This window comes from Hemitrygon akajei, chromosome 23, assembly GCF_048418815.1.
Source record: "Hemitrygon akajei chromosome 23, sHemAka1.3, whole genome shotgun sequence".
In the NCBI taxonomy this organism is placed as follows: Eukaryota; Metazoa; Chordata; class Chondrichthyes; order Myliobatiformes; family Dasyatidae; genus Hemitrygon; species Hemitrygon akajei.
Window position 1 is genome coordinate 50,722,433 of NC_133146.1, and position 25,159 is coordinate 50,747,591.

At 40.9% G+C, this 25,159-nt stretch overlaps 1 protein-coding gene across 8 annotated transcripts in view; it reads left to right on the plus strand.

Moving 5' to 3' along the window:
- The window catches only part of LOC140715429 (C-terminal-binding protein 2), a 309,864-nt gene that overhangs the window by 145,686 nt on the left and 139,019 nt on the right, over window positions 1-25,159 (plus strand). For 3 of the 8 annotated variants that reach the window (XR_012096134.1, XM_073027603.1, XM_073027602.1), the window contains exon 1: window positions 18,616-20,422. The exons of 4 other annotated variants lie outside the window; for them this stretch is intronic. Coding sequence is in view for 3 of the 4 variants with exons in the window: in XM_073027603.1 (XP_072883704.1) it covers window positions 18,616-20,422 (1,807 nt within the window). In the remaining variant the exon portion in view is untranslated. Of the gene's footprint in view, window positions 1-18,615; window positions 20,423-25,159 lie in introns of those variants that run through there. One more of the 8 variants, XM_073027605.1, reaches the window with a different exon arrangement.

Sequence of the window (25,159 nt, forward strand, 5' to 3'; positions counted from 1 at the left end):
ACAAGGTTGGATAGATTTTTGCATAATAGGGAAATTAAGGGTTATAGGGAAAAGGCAGGTAGGTGGAGTTGAGCCCATAGTCATATCAGCCATGATCCTATTGAATGGCAGAGCAGTCTTGATGGGCCAGATGGCCTACTCCTGATCCTGTTTCTTATCTTCTTATGTTAATACTGTTTCCTTGATAGGTGCACCAGTAATTCCTGAGGTGGGGAGCATGCTCATAAGGTTATGATGGAGAACTAGAGTCTGGAGGATCACATTATCAGGCTGGGCCATGAAGAGTAGAATTGTCAGTGTTGTAGTGATAAAATAAAGAGTTGAATGAGGATTTGTTACAGGAGACAACAATCCTCTACTGAGGAAAGTGGTGCGGAATGTTCTCTGTCATGAAACTGTGGCCTACCATGACTGAGGACATCCAAGGCTACAGCAGGAGTAGCTTTTCTAAGGACTGCAGCAACCTTGTCTCCTATTCTCAACCCCCTCCCCCCTCCCCTCCCCATCTCTCGCCTGCTTCTGTAGGCTGATGGAGATGCAGCTGCTCTGATCTGGTGGAGTCGAAAGTGTGGTGACCTCCCCTGTGCAGAAGTGAGATGTGGTATATATCAGTAGACTTGAATGTCCTGCAGCTGCAAGCTGAGGGTGAATGACTTGGTCCTCGTGCCCCGGTCATCCATGAAGAAGAGTGTTAGTCTAGGCCAGTAGGCTTTGTAGGTCAGTTGTGGTTACAGCTGAATATTTAATGATGAAAGGAAGAGTCCACTTTCAATGTGAGCAGCTTGCAGGATAGGCTGTGTCTGTATGAAGTAGTTTGCTGCTCTCAATGATGCAGGCTTAGAAATGACTGGATCTTTAAAGAACAATTAGTTCACCCTTTTCATCAATCGTAAAGGCTGCTATCTTCAATCTGACCAAGTTTTACAAAATTTGAAGATTTTGCTGTTGATGTGTTTTGGGCCTTGCACTGCTGTTGATGTCATTTGGACAAGTGTGTTGCTAGGAGTACATTGCCACCGAAGAAGAAGATTTCACATCGTACGGTTAGTGGCTGGCATTAAAATGCCCAGATAAGAGCACTGAGCAAATATGATATTCATCTTATCAAACCCAGTTTATTTGGTGCCATCCAGGTTATTTTCATGGCCATTAAATGATTTGCTCCATGCTTCCAATATTATTGAGTGTTAACTTTCTAAATCAGATTCTGCTATTTCCTGAGATTAATGTAGCGACTGTCAGCTTCATCCCTTGCACACCTTCTGCCATATTGCAAACTATGTTCATTGCTTTTGTTGAATGTACAGGCAACATAAGTATTTTATAATTTAAAAGCTAAAAAATGAATTAACACTTTGTTGCAGTGCCGTTGAATAACCAAGGAGAGCTAGTATCAGAAGTTCTGATTTGCAGTAAATGAGCCTGGTGAAACTGAGCTTTAATTTGCAATTCAGGGTCTGTTCTGGATTTTGCGAAGCCTGAAATATTAAACTTTAACTATCTGAAACAAGATCAGGAAATATATATATTTCAGCAACATTATTGAATAATGCATTCGACCTGACCATGTTTAAAAACTACTCAGATAATAAGTAAGTTCAGCCGACAGCAGGGGTTCCCAACCTGAGGTCCACTGACTCCTTGGATAATCTGATTAAGGATTCATAGCATAAAAAAGATTGGGAACCCCTTGGTCTACAGAAAGCAAGACAAATCCAAACCAACTAATTACTGCTCTGTCACTTTGAATGACCAAAAACCGTGGTGACAGTGCTGTCAAGTGGTACTTACTCATCAATAATCTGCTTATCTATGCACAGTTTTGCAAGACCCTATCACAAATATACATCAAAGAGATGAATGCCGGAGGGGAGGTGTATATGTTTTCTTGACATTTGACATCAAGGAGCCTTGGTGGAACTGATAGTTGGTGCCAAGTCCTGAACAAAAGAAGATGCCTGTGATTGTTAGATATCAATCATTCCAGTGTTACCATATGGTCAACGTTTGAGGGGTTCCTCATTGCATTATCCTGGGCTCAACACCAACAGTGAAGGTCCTTCCATTGCTGGATCATGCAGTGATGTATACTGATGATTATGCACCACTCTGTTCCATTTGCAACTCCTTAGAAAGGAAGATCGTTTAAGACTCAAATAGCAGAACTTGGAAAATATTCAAGCAAGGTCTGATAAGTGAAGTAACATTTGCACCACACAAATGCAGTGCAGTCACCATTTCCAAAAAAATCTGATCAATAACCCTTGATATTCAGTGGTAAAATCATCAGTCAGAATCAGACTGATAAATACAGTGATATCAAGAGCAGGTTAGAGGCTTGGTATAAAAAATAAATAAGTGGTGCAAAAACAGAGAGGAAATTACTGAGGTAGTGTACATGGGTTCAATTTACATTCAGAAATCAGATGGCAGAGGGGAAGAAACTGTTCTTGAATCTTTGAGTGTGTGACTTCAGGCTCCTGTAACTCCTCTTTGTTGGTAGCAATGAGAACAAGGCATGACCTGAGTGATAGGAGTCTTTAATAATAGTGAAGCCTTTTTGAGGCTTCACTCCTTGAAGGTGTCCTGGATACTATGGAGGCTAGTACCCTTGATGGAACTGATGAAATTTACAACTCTCTGCAGCTTACTTCAATCCTGTGCAGTAGCCCCCCCCCCCCCCCCCCACCCCACAATACCAGACAGTGATGCAGTCCGTTAGAATGCTCTCCATGGTACATTTGTATAAATTTGAGTGTGTTTTTAGAGACACCAAATTTTCTCAAACTCCTAATGAAATATATATAGCCACTGACATACCTTCTTTGTAGCTGCCTTGATATGTTGGGTCCAGGGTAGATCCTCAAAGATGTTGACACCCAGGGTATGGAAATATATTACTACTAATTATTGCTGAATCATGAAGCTTTTCAACCAGCACCATATTGCTCAAGAGCAATTACAGGAGCTAATATTAGTGTTTCAACATCCTGAAAAATGAATTTTAAAAATATTTGGAAATACTAAAGCATTTTCTGCAATATGCTCCTGATCTTTGAATATCTTTATACATAGAAGTTGTTGGTCGCATGAGCAAAGTCACTGGTGAAAAGTACTAGTAGATATAAAGCAGTGTCTTTATTCGACAAAATGAGATACAGCAGGCGTCAGAGGGAGACCCTTTCGGAGGAAAAATGTCTGCCTGACCTAAAGCTACACGGCATTTTATGTGCTAAAGATCAAAGTACAATTCCATATTTACAATGCGTCCACAATGTTTTCTTTGAATTGCACACAGACTTTACACCTCACGGTCTGCACCCACACCACAGTTATCTAAATGAATTTTAATCAGTATCATCAAGTCGTCCAGTTATCTGTGGTTCACGGTACTCAGGAACCCATTGTTCAGAGCTGCGTTTTAGATTTAATACACAATTCATAATCGCATCTGAAGACTGGTAGCTGGAGTCAGTTGCTGAAGTTATTTGTTATGTGTTCTAACTCCAAAAAAATGCTCTAACAGAAGTTTATTTATCTGTTCTGTTTAAAGTTGGATTTAGACCACAGTGAGTGTTCAGACATGAAAGCAAAGGAGTTTGTACTGATTCAAGTTCAACAGACATTATTTATAGACCACATCCAATTCATTCTGAAGTCGCTGATAATACAGCGTAATGCAGAACAAAGTATTAACATAAGACACTTGAACATGCTAGATGGAATTGAACCCATAAATCCACTGAGTACTCTTATTCCGTTCTCATACTAAAATAATTGTATGGTAGATCTTTATTGTCCAGGCAGTTTAAGAGGTTCATTGAGAGGGCCTGCATTTAGATTACAACTGCAGTATCTTTGCTAAATTGCTTCAGTGTTAAAGAAGTTACAAAGTTGTAGCAGATTTGAGAATTTCGCCCCAAGAACAGCAATGTAGCACATCAGAAGCAGCCAAACATTTACCATGTAGGCTTTTGAACCAAAGGTGATAACTTTACTCAACTTCACTTCCCCCATCAATGCAATGTTCTCACAACCAATGGACACTTTTTCAAGGACTTTTCATCTCATGTTCTCAGTGTTTATTGCTTATTTATCTATTTATCCATCGGTGAAATTTATCAGGAATGGTGCGTAAGCCAGGCCTTTAGTATTATCAAAGATCCCACCCATCCACCCAACATCCTCTTTGACTTTCTACCATCAGGCAGGAGATGCTGATGTATAAAAACATGAATGATCAGGATGGGAAACACTGTCTTCCCCCAGGATATAAGGCTTCTGCACTCCCTGCCACATCATACTCGAAATGTCACTGGCTAATCTGTTCTGTCCCTTAGAATATTTAATATTTATGCACTTCAACTTATTATTTATGTGATTTATCTGTAGACTTTATCCTTACCTTCATAAGTCATTGCGTGTAATGTGTGGTATGTGTACTACTGTGCTTTACACCCTAGTTCAGAAAAACGTCTCGTTTCTATATAGATTAAATGGATATATACATTATATACATGCATATAGTTAAATGACAACAAACTTGACTTAATTCTTATTCTTTTTGTATTTGCACAGATTGTTGTCTTTTGCACACTGGTTGAACGCCCAAGTTGGTGCAGCCTTGCATTGATTCTGTTATGGTTATTATTCTGTAGACTTGTTGAGTACGTCTGCAAGAAAATGACTTCAGGGTTGTATACGATGACGTATATGTATTTTGCTAATACATTTACTGTGAACTTTGAAACATTTCACTCAGTAAACTCCTGACCAAGGTGAAATCTGTGTTGAAAATGAAAGTTATTTTTGATGTACATTGAATCATCTAGAAATAATAGTTGATAGAATGTATGCTGATAAGCAATTCTATAAATGTGCACTCTATCTTAGTTGCTCTCTATTTGTTGCATTAATTCTCAGAACTGATGCTCCTGAATGCAGCCCTGGAAAATCCTCCACTTTTAAGTGTTAAGCACAGGGAGGTGGTGTAGTTGTTGGGATGCTCTAATGATTAGGTGAATTTCAACCTGAATACAGAAGTAGAACTACGAATGGAAAATAATTATATTAGGTTATAATCCATGAGGGATAGAAAAATAAGTGAAGGTGTGAAGTGATAATCAGGGAAGCACAGTCATTGAAAGCAAGGTAAATATTTAGAGCTAACACTGGTGTAGCTCAGCAAGTGTCCACTCGTTGGTTAGGTGTAACTCAAACTGAAAGGTGTAATTCTACTGGCTGATTAGAGAAATGAATGGGTTGAACAAAATTATCATTTGAAAATATTTTACTTATTAACCTTTCCATTGTGGTAAGGGCTTAAATTAAGATGAGGTAATGGGATTCCTCAGAGTAGCAACACACACACAAAGTGCTGGAGGAGCTCAGCAGCATCTTTGTAAAAGAGTAAACAGTTGACGTTTTAGGCTGAGACCCTTCATCAGGACTGAGAAGGAAAGAGTAAGAAGGTGGGGGGAGGAGAGGAAGAAGTTCAAGGTGGCAAGTGATGGGTGAAAACAGGAAGAGGGAGGGGGATGAAGTAAAGAGCTGGGAAGTTGGTGAAAGAGATGGAGAGGGTAGAAGATCGTGGAGGAAAGGAAAGGGGGAGGAGCACCAGAAGGAGATGATGGGCAGGCAAGGAGATAAGGTGAGAGAGGGAAGCAGGAAGGAGGGGGGGGAGTTCAAGAAATTGATGTTCATGCTAGCAGGTTGGAGGCTACCCAAATGGAATATAAGGTGTAGTTCCTCCAACCTGAGTGTGGCCTCATTGCAGCAGTAGAGGAGGCCATGGACTGACATGTCTGAATAGGAATGGGAAGTGTTGAAATGGGTGGCTACTGGGAGATCCGGCTTTTTCTAGCGAACGGAGCATAGGTGCTCAGCAAAGTGGTCTCCCAATCCATGTCGGGTCTCACCGATATACAGGAGGCCACGCTGGGAGCAGAGGATTCAGTAGGTGACTCACAGGTGAAGTGTTGCCTCACCTAGAAGGACTGTTTAGGGCCCTGAATGGTAGTGAGGGAGGAGGTGTAGGGGCAGAGCAACATGTTCGTTTTGCAAAGATTTTTTTTGCTGCTTGTAAGTAATCAGATAGGTCAAATGGATGCATTAGTTGGTGAACTCAAAGGAAATATAAGTCCGGAATAGTGATATTCTTAAAATTCAACCAAAGTATAAAATATGTGAACATAGAACATAGAAATCTACAGCACATTACAGGCCCTTCGGCCCACAATGTTATGCCGACCATGTAACCTACTCTAGAATTAACCTACCACATAGTCCTCTAATTTTCCAAGATCCATGTACCTATCTAAGATTCTTTTAAAAGACCGTATTGTATCTGCTCCCACCACTGTCGCCGGCAGTGCATTCTATGCACCCACCACTCTCTATGTGAAAACTTACCCCAGACATCACCTCTGTACCTTCTTCCAAGCACCCTAAAACTATGACCCCCCTTGTGTTAGCCACTTCAGCCTTGGGAAAAAGCCTCTGGCTATCCACATTAGGAACCGTAATGCTTCTCATCATCTTATACACTTCTATCAGGTCACCTCTCATCCGTCGTCGCTCCAAGTTGAAAAGGCCAAGTTCACTCAACCTATTTTCATAAGGCACGCTCTCCAATCCAGCCAACATATTTGTAAATCTCCTCTGCACTCTCTCTATGGTATCCACATCCTTCCTGTAGTGAAGTGACCAGAGCTGGCAATATGTTCACAACATGCATAAAGCTGTACTGGCAGCAGTTAGCATTAGTAATTAGTATCAGTGACAGGCTACAGCAAAAACATTGCCTACAAGCCAACTGTCTTGAGCATTTATTTCTTGGTTAAATACTGTTTCAAAATCACGGAATTCCCTACCCAAGATCATCTTGGGAGTGCATAAAAATCCTGGCCAGAATAATTTATCAAAGGTACCTGATAAATCCTTAGTTCCTTCATCTTTATCGCTCGTCATAGAACCATCTGGGGTTTATCAGCCAGTCTGTGCCTGGGAGTTAATGATGCCTATGTTGAGTCCTTGAATTGTTTAACATCAAGTGGTTTGAATTATATTAGCATTTACACCATGAAATTCCCATCAAGATCGGAACAACGTACTAAATGAGCAGATTAACCCTATGGTGCCTGCATTAGAAAAAGCCAGACAGCAAAACTACAAACTGGCAGTCATTCATTTGACTTCAGAGGCCCTGAGATACAGGCAGGCTCTGCGTGACAGCCATTTGGATAATAGAAATTTGAAATCTCAAATCAGTACCCAAATATTACTGCTGTGGAATAAAATTTCCCATGCTGCCTTTAAGGAGTTTGTACGTTCTCCCCACGACTGCGTGGGTTTCCTCTGAGAGCTCCAGTTTCCTCCCACAGTGCCAGTTGGTAGGTTAATCGATCATTGTAAATTATCCATGATTAAGTTCAAAGTACATTTATTACACTGGACAACAAATTTTTTCAGAAGTGTTGCTTCCTCAGAATTTTTTTTTGTTTATGAAAGACTGCTTGATGATGAACACAAATATAATTTCAGAATACTTGTATCACGTAGGAATTTGGAGAAACAACAAATTAACTTTTATTGAATATAATGTTTTGAATTGCATAATGGTGCTGATGCTTTGCAATAGTTCAACTAAGTTAAAAATATTTTGTTAATGATTTTCATTTGTACTCAATGTCTGAAGCTTCTCGCTTAAGTATCCAGCAATAATTCGCCAGCATTGATGGATTCCAGTTGCCCTGGTATCTTTTCTCCTTGACCGCAATGTCCTGATGAAACATTTCACCATGCTCATCACTAACAGCACCAAGATTCGCAGGGAAGTCTAAATGGGAATGCAGAAAATGAATCCTTTGTGACATATTGCATTTCATGGTTTTATATGCTTGAAGCATGCTTTCAACCAGCTGCATGTAGTTTGTTGCTCTGTAGATGCTGAGAAAAATTTCAGCAACTTCCTTGAATGCCTTCCATGTGATTTTCTCCGGTCCCACTAGAAATTCTTCAAATTGCCTGTCATTGATGACCTGTTTGATTTGTGGACCAACAAAAATGCTTTCCTTAATCTTGGCATCAGTTAATCTGGGAAGCATCTATCTCAAGTATCAAAATCCTTCATAGAAATTTTTGTGCCTGGTGATAGCAAATTCCATCCTTGCGGTCCTGAACCCAATAATTATTACTAAAACCTGTCTTGCCGTGTAGCAGCTGCACCGCCTAAGCATGCCCAAGCATGCCTGGACAAGATAGGAAACTACAGCTTACATTGTAGGCAACATTTTAATTGACTTGAATTATGAATTGAAATAATAAACATAAGTTTGTTTAAAAAATGGTACATGATAGGGTAATTTCATGGTGATTTTCATGATCAGTAGCCCAAAATTCAAAAGGTACACCTAAAGGTATTCAGGATGCAAAATCTTTGTTGTACAGTGTATAAACTATACAACTTTGAGATTCATCTGCTGACAGGCAGCCACAAAACAAGAAACCCGAAAGAACCCGATTTAAAAAACAGACCAACACCCAATGTGCAGAGAGAGGGGAAAAATACAAATTATGCACACAATAAAGCAACAGCACTTAGAATGAAATTGAGTCCATAAATCTGAAGCCTGCAGCAGCCGGAGCAGGCCCACAGCCTCAGCGTCTGTTCATCATACAGCGGGGCAAATTGCAGTGAAGCTCACAGACACTGAGCCCGGAGCAGGACACAGCCACAGCACCGAGGAGAATGGAGTAAACATCATGGAACAGATCAGGCTGGGGTTAAACTGGGCGTTGCTGAGCGGCATGGTGCGAAGTGCCGGGAGGGCCCATTACGCACTGTTTCTCAATGAATAAATAAATAGAATTCTGTGTCATGGAAGTTATGTGAAATAAAGTAAATTGACATAAACTTTTTTTTTCAACACAGCTTTGCATTGCAGAAAGTCACGATACATCCCATTTTCCAGGAACTCCACTGGCCCGTAACTCAGGGTTGCCTATATGCAAATAAATAGTAATTCAGCATGAGCTAGTTGATTACATCTAAGATTGATATGAATTGGTGACAATATTGGACTCTGTATATGCAGAGCCCATTCAGTGTCAATAAGTTAAAATTTGGCGAATATTCTTACAGTTAACTTTATTCATGATTTGTCCGAATTAACTGGTTGCCTTGTGTTCCTCTGGGATGATGCTAGCTTTTGGGCCTGCATTTTCCATTCTTCCTGGATTCTGTGCACAGGTCTAAATTCATCATCTACTCTGGAAATTATCTTGTCTCATGAATATCCGAAATGTGCTTACTTTTGTTTGGAGTAGCCGTATTTCCCTATTTTTGGAAATGTTTCACTATATTAGTGGCAGTCTTTTCAAGCTTGCAGGACACCTTATCTCATGCTTGTACCCAGAATACTGGTCTAATTTCCACTCCAGCTAGTACTGAGGAAGCTACTTAGAGAATTCAAAAATAGAATGTAAACAGTTTAAAACACAAAAATTTACAAGGATGTTACTGGGACTTAAGCAACAGAGTATAGGGAAAGGTTGAATAGATTATTCCTAGGAGTGCAGGAGAATGAGATTGATTGAGGTGTACAAAATTATGAGGGGTATAGATAGGGTAAATGTAAGCAGGCTTTTTCCATTGAGGTTGGGTGAGAATGGAACTAAAGGTCATGGGTTAAGGGTGAAAGGTGAAATGTTTCAGAGGACCATGAAGGGGAACTTCTTCACTCAGAGGAGGGTGAAGAGTGTGGAATGAGCTTCCAGTGAAAGTGGTGAATGGCAGTTCAATTTCAACTCCTAAGAGAAGTTTGGATAAGTACGTGGATGGGAGGATTATGGAGGGTATGGCCCAGGTGCAGATCGATGGGACTAGGTAGAATAACAGTTCAGCATGGACCAAAGATGCTGAAGGACCTGTTTCTGTGCCATAGTGCTTTATGACTGTTTCTTAACACCTAAATTTTCAATGAAACTTTTGCATTTTTGTCGATCCATTTGAATGGCAGCCATATTTGAGTAGTTGTGCTTTTCAGTTAGCACGGACATCTGGATGCTCCAGTTCGCATATTTATTTCTGTTATGTTTTGGGGGCTGCAGTCTTGACGGTGTATCATCTTGGCAAGGAGTATTTTGTCTCTATAAGCTTCAGTCAGTTGATTAGGATTAACCCTTTCAGAGCTGAGTCCTCAGTTTGACACTCCATTTTGAGAGCGTGTTTGAGGTAGTCACTGAGATCCTCTTACAAACAGAATCATCTTGAGGATTTCAGTAGTCAATAACAAAGCCTAACTGCTGTTTTATCAAGAATACTGCAGTTCTACAATGTGTTCTTAGTCATCCAGCTGGCTTGTATCCTGCTGTTATAAGACTGTTGAATGGTTCCTTACCACAGTTGTCCTCACAGTTCACCCCATTATGATCTTGCACCTTATTGTCTACCTGCACTGCACTTTCTCTGTAGCCTGTATACTTTATTCTACATTCTCGTACTACCTCAGTGCACTGTGTAATGAATTGTTCTGTATGAACCGCGTGCAAGACAAGCTTTTCACGGTACCTCAGTACATGTAATATTAATAAACAAATTCCAATTCACCCATGTTGTGTGACAAGTAGAAATCGAGCCAAAATGTTTTGGCGGTATGTTGCAGTGGCGTACTTAGGCAACTATGTTTGGTTTTGTGTGTGTGATGCTAGTACACCGAGCTTTTAAAGAATATTTCTTACTTCAGGGCACTTGCAGGAGTCTGTGTAAGTGCATTTTAAGATAAAAGATTAAAGATCTTTAATTGTCCAGCAACTTAGATGAAATGCCGTATCTATCTTACAGGGAACTTTTCCCTGTTGTTAGAAATGTACTCAGCCTGGATTTATATATTGATTCTTTGAGATACAGTGCAGAATAGGCCCTTCTATCCCTTCAAGCTACGCCGCCCAGCAATCCTCTGATTTAATCCTAGCCTAATCACGGAACAATTTACAATGACCAGTTAACCCAGCAACCAGTACATCTTTGGACTGTGGGAGGAAACTACAGCACCGGGAGGAAACCCACACGGTCACGGGAAGAACGTACAAACTGCTTACAGGCAGCGACGGGAATTGAACCTGGGTCGCCTGTACTGTAATGTGTTGTGCTAACCACTACACTACCATGCCATGCTATTGTAGAGCATGTTTAGACAGTGTAGATATATATCTTGGAAAGCTATGCCTAAAGTATATTGTATATTGGGGTTCATGGATTTTATAGGGCATGGGACACACCATCGGGTGAAGTATTGCTATCGAAGATTGTCTGTATTGGCCAGTTATTCTAGGTTTCATTAAAAGACACTTAATTATTATTAAGACTATTTAGATACAGCTGTAAAAAAACAGAGTCTGGCAGTCATTAGTAACAGTTTTTGTAAGTAATTATGTGATGGGAATGATGTTTCATGCTGCAACGTGCAAATAAAACTCAATGGAATACTGTGCAACTCTCAGGAAATGGAACCACCCAAAGCGCTCTGGCAACATTCTGTGATGAGTCTGAGTAATGGCTGTAGTCTTGGATGTTTTTGATGACTTTTTGGAATAAAGCACCACTCTTCCAGGAGCAGGCTCTTGAACCAAAAGGGATAACTTCACTTGCCCTCTCACTGAAATGTTCCCACAACCTATGGGCTCACTTTCAAGAATTCTTCATCTCATGTTCTTGATATTTGTTGCCTACTTATTTATTATTATTATTATTATTTCCTTTTTTTGCACAGTTTTTTTGTCTTTGAACGCCCAAATTGGTGCAATCTTTCGTTGAGGGTTATTGTATTATGGATTTGTTTATGTTTGTAAGAAAGTGAATCTTAGGGTTGTATATGGTGACTTATGTGTACTTTGAAATATACTTACTTTGAACTTTGAAACACTTTCATCCTGTTTTTGGGAAACATTGTGAATTGTAGCATCGATTTGTGAGCAACCAACAGTGTTGCCATGTAGCACCACTGCTTCTTGTGGAAGGTTAAGTTCAGCAGGAGCCATCAACCCTTGGATTCTTCACAAAGGGCAGGTCTTGCTGACAGTTTCAGTGTATTCTAGTGTGTTCTTTGCAAGTGTTGGCTTTTCTATCTCTGCCTAGTTCTGTTAGTCTGGTTGTCTGTTGCAACCTGACCTCTAGTCTTAAAGCTCTAACTGTGATGCATTTACTTCGTGGAAGAAGAAGAAGAAGAAGAAGAAAGAAAGTCATTGAGATGTCATCGTGATGGCATTTTTTATGAGGCTGAGTTGCTAGCTCGACGCTCCCAATCCGGCACTGATGCCACTACGCCACCAGCTGACTTTGTGTAACTATGGTTATACAATAAAGGATAGATGAAAGCAGAGCAGTGTTCATCCTAGCACCAAACACCTCTGTACCTCACTGCTTTTCTCCACTTTCCACAGGGATCGGTACACTCTACACTGAATACAGTTTACCAATTTTTCTCTTCTGGTATTTTTTTTTTACTTTAGCGATTGCGAGGTTGATTTGACAAGAAGAAAGCATGTAGAGTATCATTTAAAAACTAGGAAAAACACTATGCTGTAACTTTGACACCAGTGCAATTCCTTGGACCAGAATTAAAAACTAAGAACCCTGGAAATACTCAGGTGTCAGGCTGCATCTGTAGGAAGAAAATTAGAGTCAATAGCTCAGTTTGAAGACCTTACATCAGAACCTGGAAAGAGAATTGGTGCTAGGATGAGCAATGTCCCAGGCTGACAATGGATGTAAGCTGTCCACAAGGTTATTGGGCCATTAAGTGAATGGGAGCAGTTAGAGCCTGGGGACGTGGGTGAAAGAACAAGGCAAGAAGAGTGGTGGAGTGTTGAATTGCAGAGTCTGAGGTTATGCCAGGATATCAAACCTGCCACATCCTCCACTCCCGGACGGAATAAAAGGAAAAACAGAAAATAACTCAAGACGACGTCACTTGGTGGCAGTGAAATGCAGAGTTTCACCTGATTGCAACAGAATCTAGGTTGGCATGCCAGAGTTAGATTTAAATATCATTTAGAGATTCCAAATTGCAAATGACTGAAGTGAACAGGAACTAGAAGAAAGCTACAGTGCATCCCCTGTCCCCCCCCCAACCCCTACCAAGCTCTAAGTAACTTCATCCACTAATGTTCTACTGAACATCAACACCACAACCAAGATGAGGGTGAAGTCTGCAGTGAGTTGAGTTCATTCTGGTTTGCATTGAGTGTTATAAATTTTCTTGTTTTCCTCCACTGAGACAAGACAGGTAGAAATTGGTGTCATTTCCTGCTGGTTTGGCATTAATGATACATGCAGAGTAGAAGAGAATTTTGGTATTCCTCATTAGTAAAATGATTTCTTATCTAAATCTGACTTTTTTTAAATCAATCGTGTCCCACTCCATATAAGCTAATTGCCATCTTCAAAAGAGAGCTTAAAATAGACAATAAATGTGAATGTCCATCTCTTCTACCCATAACACTGCTGGAGTTTAGGGTAGCAATGAAGGTCCTCCATCTCTGGTGGTGTTCAGGGCTTCCTTCATCATGCCAGTAGCTCAGTTTTCACTAGTGTCAGTCCTGCAAGTTCCAGGTGGAGCCTCAAGAATACCGTCGCAGTCAGATGTAGAAGGATTCTACATTGCTGTTTCCATAACAATGTTGTTTGACCAGTCAGTTAGCTCTGAGATAAGCCTCTGAACCTGGAGGACCGATGAACCACTCTTAGTCTGTCCTCTACTCTTTGACCTGTTTGGCATGCGTGACCCTATCAAGCCCTGAATCCAGCCAACTTAGCTCTCTGGGTCATTGAGGCACACAAGCCTCGAAACCCTACGACATGTTTGTGGTCCTCTTGGAGAATGAATGCCCATAATCGATGAATAAAGTGAAAATTCAGTGGTAAAAGAATTATCACTTCAACATTAGTCAAAACCATTAATATATCCATTCCATTCTCACTCCTGTCTCTCAGTCTCTGGCACACACTCCAGTGTTTCAAAGAAATGTGAATTCTAGGCACATCAGTAGTTAGAAAGCTTGATGTGAACGAATCTTTTCCACAAAAAGCCCGAGTTGTCTCTGCAGCTTTAAAGCTTTGCATGATTAGTTAATGAGACATGAGCTCTGTAAACAGTGAAGTTCTTACGTGGCAAAGTAAATTATCATTAGTGGCACACAGTTGTTCATTTACTTCCTAGTGAATGGATTTTTAGTGCCATGCTGTCTCCTCCAATGAATTGTGTGTAGAGACAAGAAACTCGACTAAAACAAGAAAATCGACTAAAGCATAACTGCTCTTTCTTGTCCAATGTTTACCTTGTGATTAGATTTTTTTTAAGTTTGGGTTTGTAGAATCATGGTGTTCATCAATGGTCCAGACAAAGAGGCTTTTCAAATATTTAAAACTCCTATATTTTATTCCCTCAGCCCCTGTTAATGCCTCGTGTTCTATATGCTGTGCTGTTTAATATATCTGAGCACTGCAATGGTAAATCTATGGCATGCAACATAAAACAACACGTCTGTCCATTTTTACAGCTGGAATGCCCAGCAGTTCATTACCACATGCCATAATTGGTCAGTGTAGTTGTTTCATTATTTTTACAATATCATTTGGCTTCAGGATCATATATATCTCTGGTAGCTTTGATAAAGACCAGTGTCATAGTCCTTACAGCCAGTGTCATGTACATTTGCCACACTATTACATGCAGGCAAATTAATTAGAACTACAAAAATCCCTAGCACATACTTAAGATCTATGTTGCAGGGCGTGAGGCACCATTTGATAATAGAGGTCTCTATTTGCCATTTCTATTTTTACATTAACAAGCAGCAACCATTTGAAAATAAAATACACTTATATACAGCTTTGGCCTGTTTTCAGCCGCCAGATTCCACATGTAGGTGGCTCAGGGTATTTTCAGCATCTCTGCCAAGTTTGTTGCTGTGTGTGTGTGTTTTGTTTTGGTAGAACAGAGCATTCATCTGTATATTTTTTCCACTTTTCTTTCCTCCATTAGCACTGTTTAAGTGCTAAGAGGGCAAACAAACTGTAGTCTCTTGCACAAATGGCGACTTTAAGGTTGTTCCATGAATCATAGGTACAGTCACTGTGAGGGAATGCAGCATCAGTAGTGGGTTTTTCCCCTTGGAGTTGAAATGTGCAACCGTGGTTCAGGGATATGGGGTATCTCTCATTTAGATAGTTAACAGTTTACGGCTCACCACCTTAGGGACTTCAGTTACAATCAGACACCTTAACTGCTCACCATTGTTTGAATTAACATTAGTGGTACTGCATGCTACAGAACGGCATCGGAGTTGGTGCGTGAAGGTGATGTGCAGTCCAACAACGGGTGATTGCCTTGGACATTTTTCCTGCAATTGCAAGGCCCTATTGGACATTGGTAATGTAAAACATTGTCAAGTTCATCTCCCTTGATTATTGGAGAGACAGGCAGCGGGGGAGCTGCGTGGCCTTGGTTTGCGGCAAGCACTCTGCCTCAAATCGCAGACTTGCACTTTGCAGCAGTCCAGGAGAGGAGATGGCGGAGGCGGTGTAGCACGGCGGCCATGCCGCGTTGGTGGGGTGGGGGGGGGGGGGGGGGCTGGCCTCTCCTGTTGGTACTACCCTCCAGCGTTCACATGGTGCAATGATAAGCTGGATAGTGTGTGTATGTTCATCTGCCAACTGCTGTGAACTGCTTATTCTTGCCAATAACACCCATGCACTATCAATTTACAGGACACGTCACTCATGGACTTGGGCTGTTTATGTGTGACTGTATATTTACTTGTTACCTTATATGTGCCTTGTGCTGTGTATGACTGTTGGTTATGTGTTTTGCATCTTGGCTCCATAGGAACATTATTTTGTTTGGCCGTATTCGTGGGTATCCATGTATAGTTGAATAATAATTAAACTTGAACTCAAACTTATTTCCTTTTAAAATAATACTTTAGTCGATATGTTTATCTTGGTGCCTGCCAGTTGCAGCTCCGTTTTCCTTATCATTACATCCTACAGGAAACATCTACATTTTTCTCAATTTCAGCCAGTGATTCACTTAGACATAGTACTGTTTGGCCATGCAGCTGTCAAATTCTGTGTCACTGTACTTAAGCAGGGTTTAATTTCAACGGCAGAGAATCACAGAAATTTCCATCCATGGCAGTACTCCAGGAAAGAGAACCAGACAGAGTGCCAGCAAAGCTGACTGTTCCATTAGTTTCTGGCCATTGAGCTAGCAGTCTGGTTGAGATGGAAAGAGACATTTTAATTCAACAACGTTGTAAGTATATTATTCAAATTAATTAAGATAAGTTAAGCCATAGTTAATTGTCCACCTTTGACATTTTCCAGACCGAATATGGAAACCATCATTGATAAAGGATGAAGTTCTTCTCGTGTTCTGTAATTTTTCACGGCACTTTACTGTTCTGTTTCTCAGTAAAGTGATAGATCTAGGGATGCTGTTGTTCTTATAAAATCAGTTATGATTATTTGTCCACTGGTTAAGCAGGGCTTCCAGTGAAGAGTTTTAAAAACTTTTCAAAAATAGATTTAAACATCCTTTTTGACATTTTTTGATCATTTGTTTTATTGCTTCATCTCCTTAAAACAGTGATCCATGTGTCATACATTTACTCCACGTTCTTTTGGACCGTATTTGGGTATGGTATTTGAAGTACTGCATCATGCTGAAAAATCTTTTGAGAGCAGTGAAAGGTTAAACATTTTTCTAATGAATGCTGCATAATTAATGAACTCAATAGGCTCCAACAGTGAATCAGAAAGCAATCTTCTCCATCCATTGAAATGATAGGATTACGGGTTCTACTTTAATTACTAGTGACAGGCCGGAAATTCCTTCGTCAACATTGACGCTGTAGTTGATCATTCCACTCAACCTTTACAGTTCTCCTTAATATTTCATGGAAGAGACTATATTTGCAAATTTGCAGCATTCTATTAAGATTGTCCTGTAAATTGAGTTGGAACTGATGGAGGTTGTCACCAAATTCATTTTCAGAATCAATGTACCACTTGTTCTTCAGATGATGGTGACGATGGACTTGGATATTTTCTGATGATTTGCATCACCCCCCTCACTACTTGGAGGGAGCTATTGTCTGCTCTCACAGCGTGGGATTAGGTGGCCACTGTCTGTTATCTATTGACCAATTATCACCCTAAGCAAATGGGTGCAAAACAGCATTCCCTTGGAGTCAAGTTCTATACATGTTTTCACGCTCCTCAATGGGAAATTAAAACGAGACAACAATTGTTAATAGGTAAAAGAAAGTACCAAAATATCCCCTGTCAAACTGTCAAATAAAATGCAAAATAATCATTTATGGAATATCACATTTCTTCACACGTAAATAGGTGAACGTTTATGGTGACGTTTGAGGTTTAAAAAATGAATTCTATTTGTTTTGTTAATGTTTAGATCAACCTAACCAGCAAGTGTATTATTCACTAAGTCTGTTTAGGAACTGGTGCAGCTGAATCCTAACCCTTCTGGTTTTGGTTCCCTGAGGTTTGCTGACCCCTGCTCTGTTTACAAGGCTGCAAATTAGAGATTACATTCTGATCAATTTTCTTTTGAGAGTTGGCAAAAGATGTTTTCTCTTCGTGGTAGTGATGTATGTTGAATCTTGAGGTGGGTTGATATGGGTTAGCAAACGTGACTTTGCTTAGAAAATTTTAAAAAAAACAATTACAGCATGGCGCAGGAAAATTTCCACATTTTTCACTTTTTTAAAATTTAAATTTAATTTAAATACAAAATAAATTTCAATTTAATTTTAATTTCCAGAATTTTCACATTTCATGCGCAAAAAAACCATAAAATGTCGATAGACTGAAAGGATGATTCTAATTCTTTGCTTATGCGGTTTAAATTTCTATATTATCAACATTCCCTTTTGCTTGCAATTTACTTCCAGCTATTTTTGCTGGATTAGTATCTCATCAAGATGGATTTGAATTGTGCTGACAGTGAGGGATTGTCAGGGTTTTTTGCCTCTTTAATTCTCTCTTCCCCTTTTTACCACAAAGTATAAGGTCCTCCATTTATAGCAACATTTAAAAAATGCAGAACGCATAAGCAATTTGCTAGGAAATTGCTTAGTGGCTTCATTTTAAAAATTGCGAATCTGCAGCATATGACCAGTGTAAGGTTTGGAATGAGCTCGGTTGATGTCACAAAGAGCAAAGGCTTTACTGGTTTAATATAGTGCTTAATCCATGAGCCCTGTCATACCAGTTGTCTGCACAAGCAGTGTCCCAAGCAGGAAAGGATAAATGTGTGGATTAAAGAATCTACCCTTTCTATCTGCAAGCTGACACACAAAGAGGATCTTTCATTTGATCGTGGATTGAGGCTTGGTAACAAGGTGCGTTATTTTTTTGTTTCTTCTGATGTTTCTTTGGATTAATAATTCAAGCGGTACTTTGTAATAGAAAACCTGCAGTTGTTTGGTTCTGGAGTCCCACTGGGGCTCAGGTGAAACCAGCCTGCTTTGTTTCATGTTTTATAACCAGAGGTCCCGCCTCTTTAACTAAGCTGAAGTCATTTTATTCCAATGCCTGTCCCTAGCAAGCATACAACTGTTGGCTGCTCTCAGAGCTGGGACTCTAGCGGATGGTACAAAGACAACTGGGACAACAACAGCGCATACGACTGCCAGAGGCCTAGCAGGAGAAGAGGTTCGCTGACCTACTCCAGCAACGGTGTCTACGACGGCAGTGATAGCGTCAGAGTTCACGGTCGCGACGTTGCAGGAGGGTATGAACATAATTACGAACATTACAGCCATCCAGATTCTGGGTTTGATGAAGATTATCCCAGTCGGTATGATCACAGACTTGTGAGAAAATCCTCTGAGTCCGATCTCTCTTGCTCCCATGAAAAGCAGGCCGTGATGACCGGACGCAACTCGGTGCCTCCACAGGATTACTATGGTGAGGCTGGCGTGGCGCTTAGGCCATCTGAAGAGGCACGGTTTTATAGGGATCATATGCTGAGCAGATCAGCGCCGAATTATGGGATGTCAAGTGGGAGAATGTCTTGGGACCACTCACAGGGGAGGCCCCCTCCCCCTCCTGAGGTAAACCGAGTGTACCATGATCCTTCTGGTAAGCTGGTTCACGACGGACAGAAAATACGTAGCCGAGATCCTTCTCCCGCCAGGTATGGCGCTGAAACCGCTCTCCCTCGTTACGGGGCTGAACCGCCACCTCTCTCTGGTAAGCAGATGTACAGTGTTGCCTCTGGTCAGCCACTGGACTCCACCAGCACACGACAGATTACTCCAACATGCTTAGTCGTGGATCCTGCCACTGGGTCTCGGTGTGAGAACAGCTTGGATAGAATGCTGTGCCCTAGCACGCTAAACCAAAGCCGTAGGCCAGGAGTGGCAACTCGAATGATGTCTGATTATGGCGCACACAGGGACGGTTTAATTTCAAAGCCCGTTTATGATGGTTATGACAACACCATGCTGGCCCGCAGCCACCTTCCTGTGGGAATCCCCGGGCAAGACAACAAAGCTGAGTTTCTGGCGCTGCTGCGCTTGGAGGGTTTATCTGAGAGCACAATTGCAAACCTGCTGCAGCAAGGCTTCGATTCGACCAGCTTCCTGGCCATGCTAGAGGAGAATGATATCAAGTCTGTGGCGCCGAACCTGGGTCAGGCCCGATTGCTGTCGCGGCTCGCCCACAATTGCAAGGTGGACATGCAGCTGCGGCAGGAGCTGCAGAGCAGTGGCGGCCGCATGAGAACGCGTTCAAACAGCTTCAGTCACAGGAGCGAGCTAATGCGTAATGACTATGGCGTTCCGGCAGGGGTGGTCCCTCCGATGGATAATCCCACAGCTCAGCAGCTACCAATGGCTTTGCAACCAATGTCACCCAGGCTGGCCGAAGTGAGCCGCCGGCCATCCAGTGCCCCATCCCAACATCTCCTCGAAACTGCTAACTATGGGTCCTCTGGGTCTGGGAGACTTGGGGGCCATTTTCCAAGCCTGACAGGTTACAGCAGTCCCACCCCAATGGGGCTGCAGAACCTCCGATCAGGGCCTCTCTACCTCGCTCAGTCCGGAATAGCAATGAATACACAGCAGGCCACTCCAAATCCAGGGCCCAAGACTGCCTACTCGACTACTTACACTGTGCCCATAGAACTGATGACGAGGGAGCGCAGCTCAAATCAGTCTTTTATGCACAGCCCGCACAACAGTCCTCGGATTCTCCGAAAGCCAGGAACGCAGGTGGAGTCCACACTGGTACCTACAAGCTCGGCTTACCAGCTGGTGAACACTGCAAACCCAAAAGTGACCAGACGTACTGGACCTCCAGTCATTGTCTCCACAATGGCATCACCTGAACCAAGTAATGCATTTTTTACATTCTAGCTGTGTTTGATATATGTGCTATCACTCCTACTTAAGTGCTTTTATCTCTTGTTTTCTTTTTATGCTTGTGAGCAGAAAGGGATTGAAACCAGAGGCTGATTGATTTTCTTTTCCATTTTATGGCCATTGTTTTTGTTTCACTGTTTTGACACACATTATCAAAAAAGATTATTGAAAATCCCTGTGTGTGCCGATCTGCATCTTCTCAATTAATTAGGTCAGTTGTCTTTCTATTAATACAATAATTTGTGTCAAGGTGGGTCTATCCACTATATTATTGTAGCATGCAATTCTCCCTGTAGAGAAATCAGCAGCCATCATTATGATACAGAATATTTCTATCCTGTAGGTCAAGTATTCATTAGACCAGCTCATATGTGTCTATAAACTGATCCTCTTGCCATTGTGCTTTCATTGATTTGCTACAGAAGAGACTAAGGCTGATTATATTCTTATAACACTTTGTTACATGAGCTCTCAGTGTTGTATCTATAGATCTGTATGCTGCAAAACAATAAAATAATCTAAAAACAATTAAAGAAGCAATTATCAGTCAGCTTTAACATGTATAATAAAATATCCATTTTTAAAAATCTTTTATTGGACAGGAAAGAAAGTCAAGTTTTAAGCAACATTTTTGAAGAATGTATTATAAAAGTAGCAGTTAATCACTAGCAGTACTGTGTTTCATACCACTTCTGAACTATTTCAGTGGATTGGTTAATGCACTCATATTAAATTCTTACTTACTTACTGCCCAATATGCCGCTGACGTTTAGGGCAACAATGAAGGCCCTCCAAATCTGGTGGTGTTCAGGGCTTCCTTCATCATGTCAGTAGCTTCCTCTTGGTTTTCACTACTGCCAGTCATGCAAGTCCAGGGTGGAGACTCAGGAACAGCGTCGCACTCAGATGTAGAAGGATTCTACATTGCTGCTTCTGAAAAAATTTTGTTTTACCAGTCAGGGTTGTTAACCCTGAGCTGAACCCCCAAACCTGGAGAACTGGTGGACCATTCTTAGTCTGTCCTCTACCTTTAACCTGTTTGGCTTGGGTGACCCTGACACCAGCCAACATAGCTCTCCAGGTCATTGAGGTATACAAGCCTCCAAAGCACAACAAGTTGTGGTCCTCTTGGAGGATTAAATTCTTGTCTGCCCTTTATTAATCCAAAGATAATAACTGTGTTAAAATAATGAAGCAAGAATTTAACTTCAATGTTAGCCAGTACCAAAAATATCACAAAAAAAATTAATCTGTGTAAGCATATTGATTAAGGTTTACATCTGGATTCAATTAGAAGTCTCCTTCAATTATCTCAAACAGGACATCAGATTTATTTTTATTGCAAGGGAAAATGTTAAATAAGCAATACTGAATGATTACCCATACCACAACAGAAAACTGATTCTCTGTGGTTTATTGAGGTACAATGCCTGCTTTCTTTGTTTCCCTGGCAGGAAGCATGTAGTCTATTTTAATTTTTTTTTTGAAAAGTGTGGTTGAGCAGGAAAATAGTCAGTAACCTTTGATAGACCTGGCATTGCATGTCTTAAGAAAACTAGCTACTAGACAAGTAACTAAATGTAAAGGTGGTTAGTTACACTCTGTCCAACATGAAGGCCACTGTCCATGGAGAGTTCAGAGAATTGGCATTCAAATAGGAAAATGCTATCAGACACGACTACACAATACTGTATGAGTCATATCGGAACGCACCTACTTTTTACCAGATAATCTTGTTAGATTTTTGAACTTCAATTTCCCCCAATTATTCAATTGGGTTGGTGAAAGTTCTTCACAAAATAATTTTAACAATAGTTGGACATATTTCCAGCCACACCCTTTCAAATAAACTATGTGCCGATTTTAAGTTGCAGTATTATACAGATTTCCTGTTTAGCAAGAGCAGGTTGGATCTCAGACATTATGAAGTCATGGGCATCTCAATAATTCCCCCCAGGTGAGTATTAAGCAATAAGTGATTGAAAGTTGGTTGTGATATTGAAAACTGTTCCAATTTGGATAACTTTTAGCACTTACGATATGGCAGAAGGTATTTTTGATGGCAATCTATTATTCAGAAACTAGAATTGATGAGAGGATGTATCTACAGGTATTTATTAACCTTGGCTGTAAATTTTCTTTTATAAGCAAAGTTCAATGCTAAGTAAATCATGGCAACTCTATACTACATGGGAAATACTTGGAGAACTTGCAAGTAAACCCACAGAGTCAGGGGCATTTCAGGATGATGGCTAGGAAACGATGTTGGAAAGTAGATGATGGAAAATGATGGAAATTAGACCATATGATGTAGGAGCAGAATTAGGCCATTCAGCCCGTCCAGTCTGCTTTGCCATTCCTTCATGACTGATTTATTATCCCTGTCAACCCCATTCTCTAGCCTTCTCCCTGTAAACTTTGACGTCCTTACTGACCAAGAACATATCAACCTCCATTTAAATATACCTAATGAGTTGGCCTTCACAGCTGGCTGTGGCAATGAATTCAACAGATTCTCCTTTCCTCTGGCTAAAGAAATTCCTTCTCATCTCTCTATTCTGAGGCTGTGCCGTCTGGTCCTAGACTTGCCCACTATAGGAAATATCCTCTCCACATCCACTGTATCTAGGCCTTTCAATATTTGATAGATTTCAATGAGATCTCCCCTCATTCTTCTAAACTCCAGTGAGTACAGGCCCAGAGCTATAAAATGTTCCTCATACGTTAACCTTTTCATTCCCCGACTCATGTGCTTTTCACAGATAAGGGGCCCAAAACTGCACACATTACTCCAAGTGCAATTGGATCAAAGCCTCAGCTTTAATATTCTAGTCCTCTCGAAATGAAAGCCAACATTGCTTGTGCCTTTCTTGCCAAACTACCACCGACTCAACCTACAAGTTAACCTTTAGGGAATCCTACACAAGGACTCCTAAATCCCTTTGCATCTCTGATTTTTTAACTTTCTCTCTGTTTATAAAATAGTCTATGGCATTATTCCATCTACCAAAATGTATAACCAAATACTCCTCTAACTATATTCCAAATGCCACCACTTTACCCATTCTCCCAATCTGTTCAAGTTCTTCTGCAGACTCTTTGTTTCCTCAATGCCATCTGCACCTCCACCTATCTTTGTAACATCTGCAAACTTGACTGCAAAGCCCATCAATTCTGTCATTCAAATTGTTAACATATGATGTGAAAAGAAGCGGTCTCAACATCAACCCCAGTGGAACACCACTAGACACGGGCAGCTAACCAGAATAGACCCCCTTTATTCCAACTCTGCTTCCTGCTGGTCAGCCAGTCTTCTATCCATGCTAGCATCTTTCCTGTAATACCATGGGCTCTCATCTTGTTAAGCTGCCTCATATGCAACACCTTGTTAAATCCACTGACCGCACCCCCCCCCCCCCCCAATCTAGCTTGCCTGTTATTTCCTCAAAGAATTCCAACAAATTTGTCAGGCAAGATTTTACCTGAAGGAAGCTATGCTAACTTTGGCCTCCTTTATCATGCTCTTCCACGTACCTTGAAACCTCATCTTTAATAATCAAGACCAACGTTTTCCCAACCTCTGCAGTCAGACTAACTGGCCTATAAATTCCTTTCTTCTACCTCTCTCCCTTCTTAAAGAGTGGGATGACACTTGTAATTTTCCAGTCTGCCAGAACCATTCCAGAATCTAGTGATTCATGAAAGATTATTACAAATGCCTCCACAATCTCTTCAGCTGCCTCTTTAAGAACCCTGGTGTGTAGTCCATCTGGTCCAGGTGACTTACCTACCTTCAGACCTTTCAACTTCCCAAACACATTCTCCTTAGTAATAGCAACTACACTCACTTCTGCCCCTGACACTTTGGAATGTCTGACATGCTGCTAGTATCTTCCATAGTGAAGACTGATGCAAACTACTATTTTAAGTTCATCCACCATTTCTTTGTTCCCCATTACCACCTCTCCAGCATCAAATTCTAGCCGTCCAATATCTACTCTCACCTCTTTTACTCTTTATATATCTGAAAAAGTTTTTGGTTACCTCTTTGATATTATTGGCTAGCTTACCTTCATATTTCATCTTTTCTCTCCTTATGGCCTTTTCATTTGCCTTCTGCTGGTTTTTAAAAGCTATCCAACCAATCCTCTTAAGTTCCCACTAATTTTTGCTGTATTATGTGCTCTCTGTTTTACTTTTATGCTGTCTTTAACTTCCCTTGTCAGTCATGGTTGTCTCATCCCTCCTTTAGAATACTTATTCAACTTTCTGATGTATCTATCCTGCACCTTCTGAATTGCTCTCCTGCCATTATCCCTGATAGTGTCCCTTTCCAATCAACTTTACCCAGTTCTTCTCTCATGCTTCTGTAATTTCCTTTTCTTCCACTGTAATACTGATACATCTGACTTTAGCTTCTCCTTCTCAAACTGCAGGCTGAATTCTATCGTATTATGATCACTGCCTCCTAAGGGTTCTTTTACCTTAAGCTCCTTAATCAAATCTGGTTCATTACAGAACACCCAGTCCAGAATTGCCTTTCCCCTACTGGGCTCAACCACAAGCTGCTCTGAAAAGGCATCCCATAGGCATTCTTCATATTCCCTCTCCTGGGATTCAGAACCAACCTGATTTTCCCAATCTACCTGCATATTGAAATCCCCCATGACCATTGTAACATTGCCCTTACTACATGGATTTTCTATTT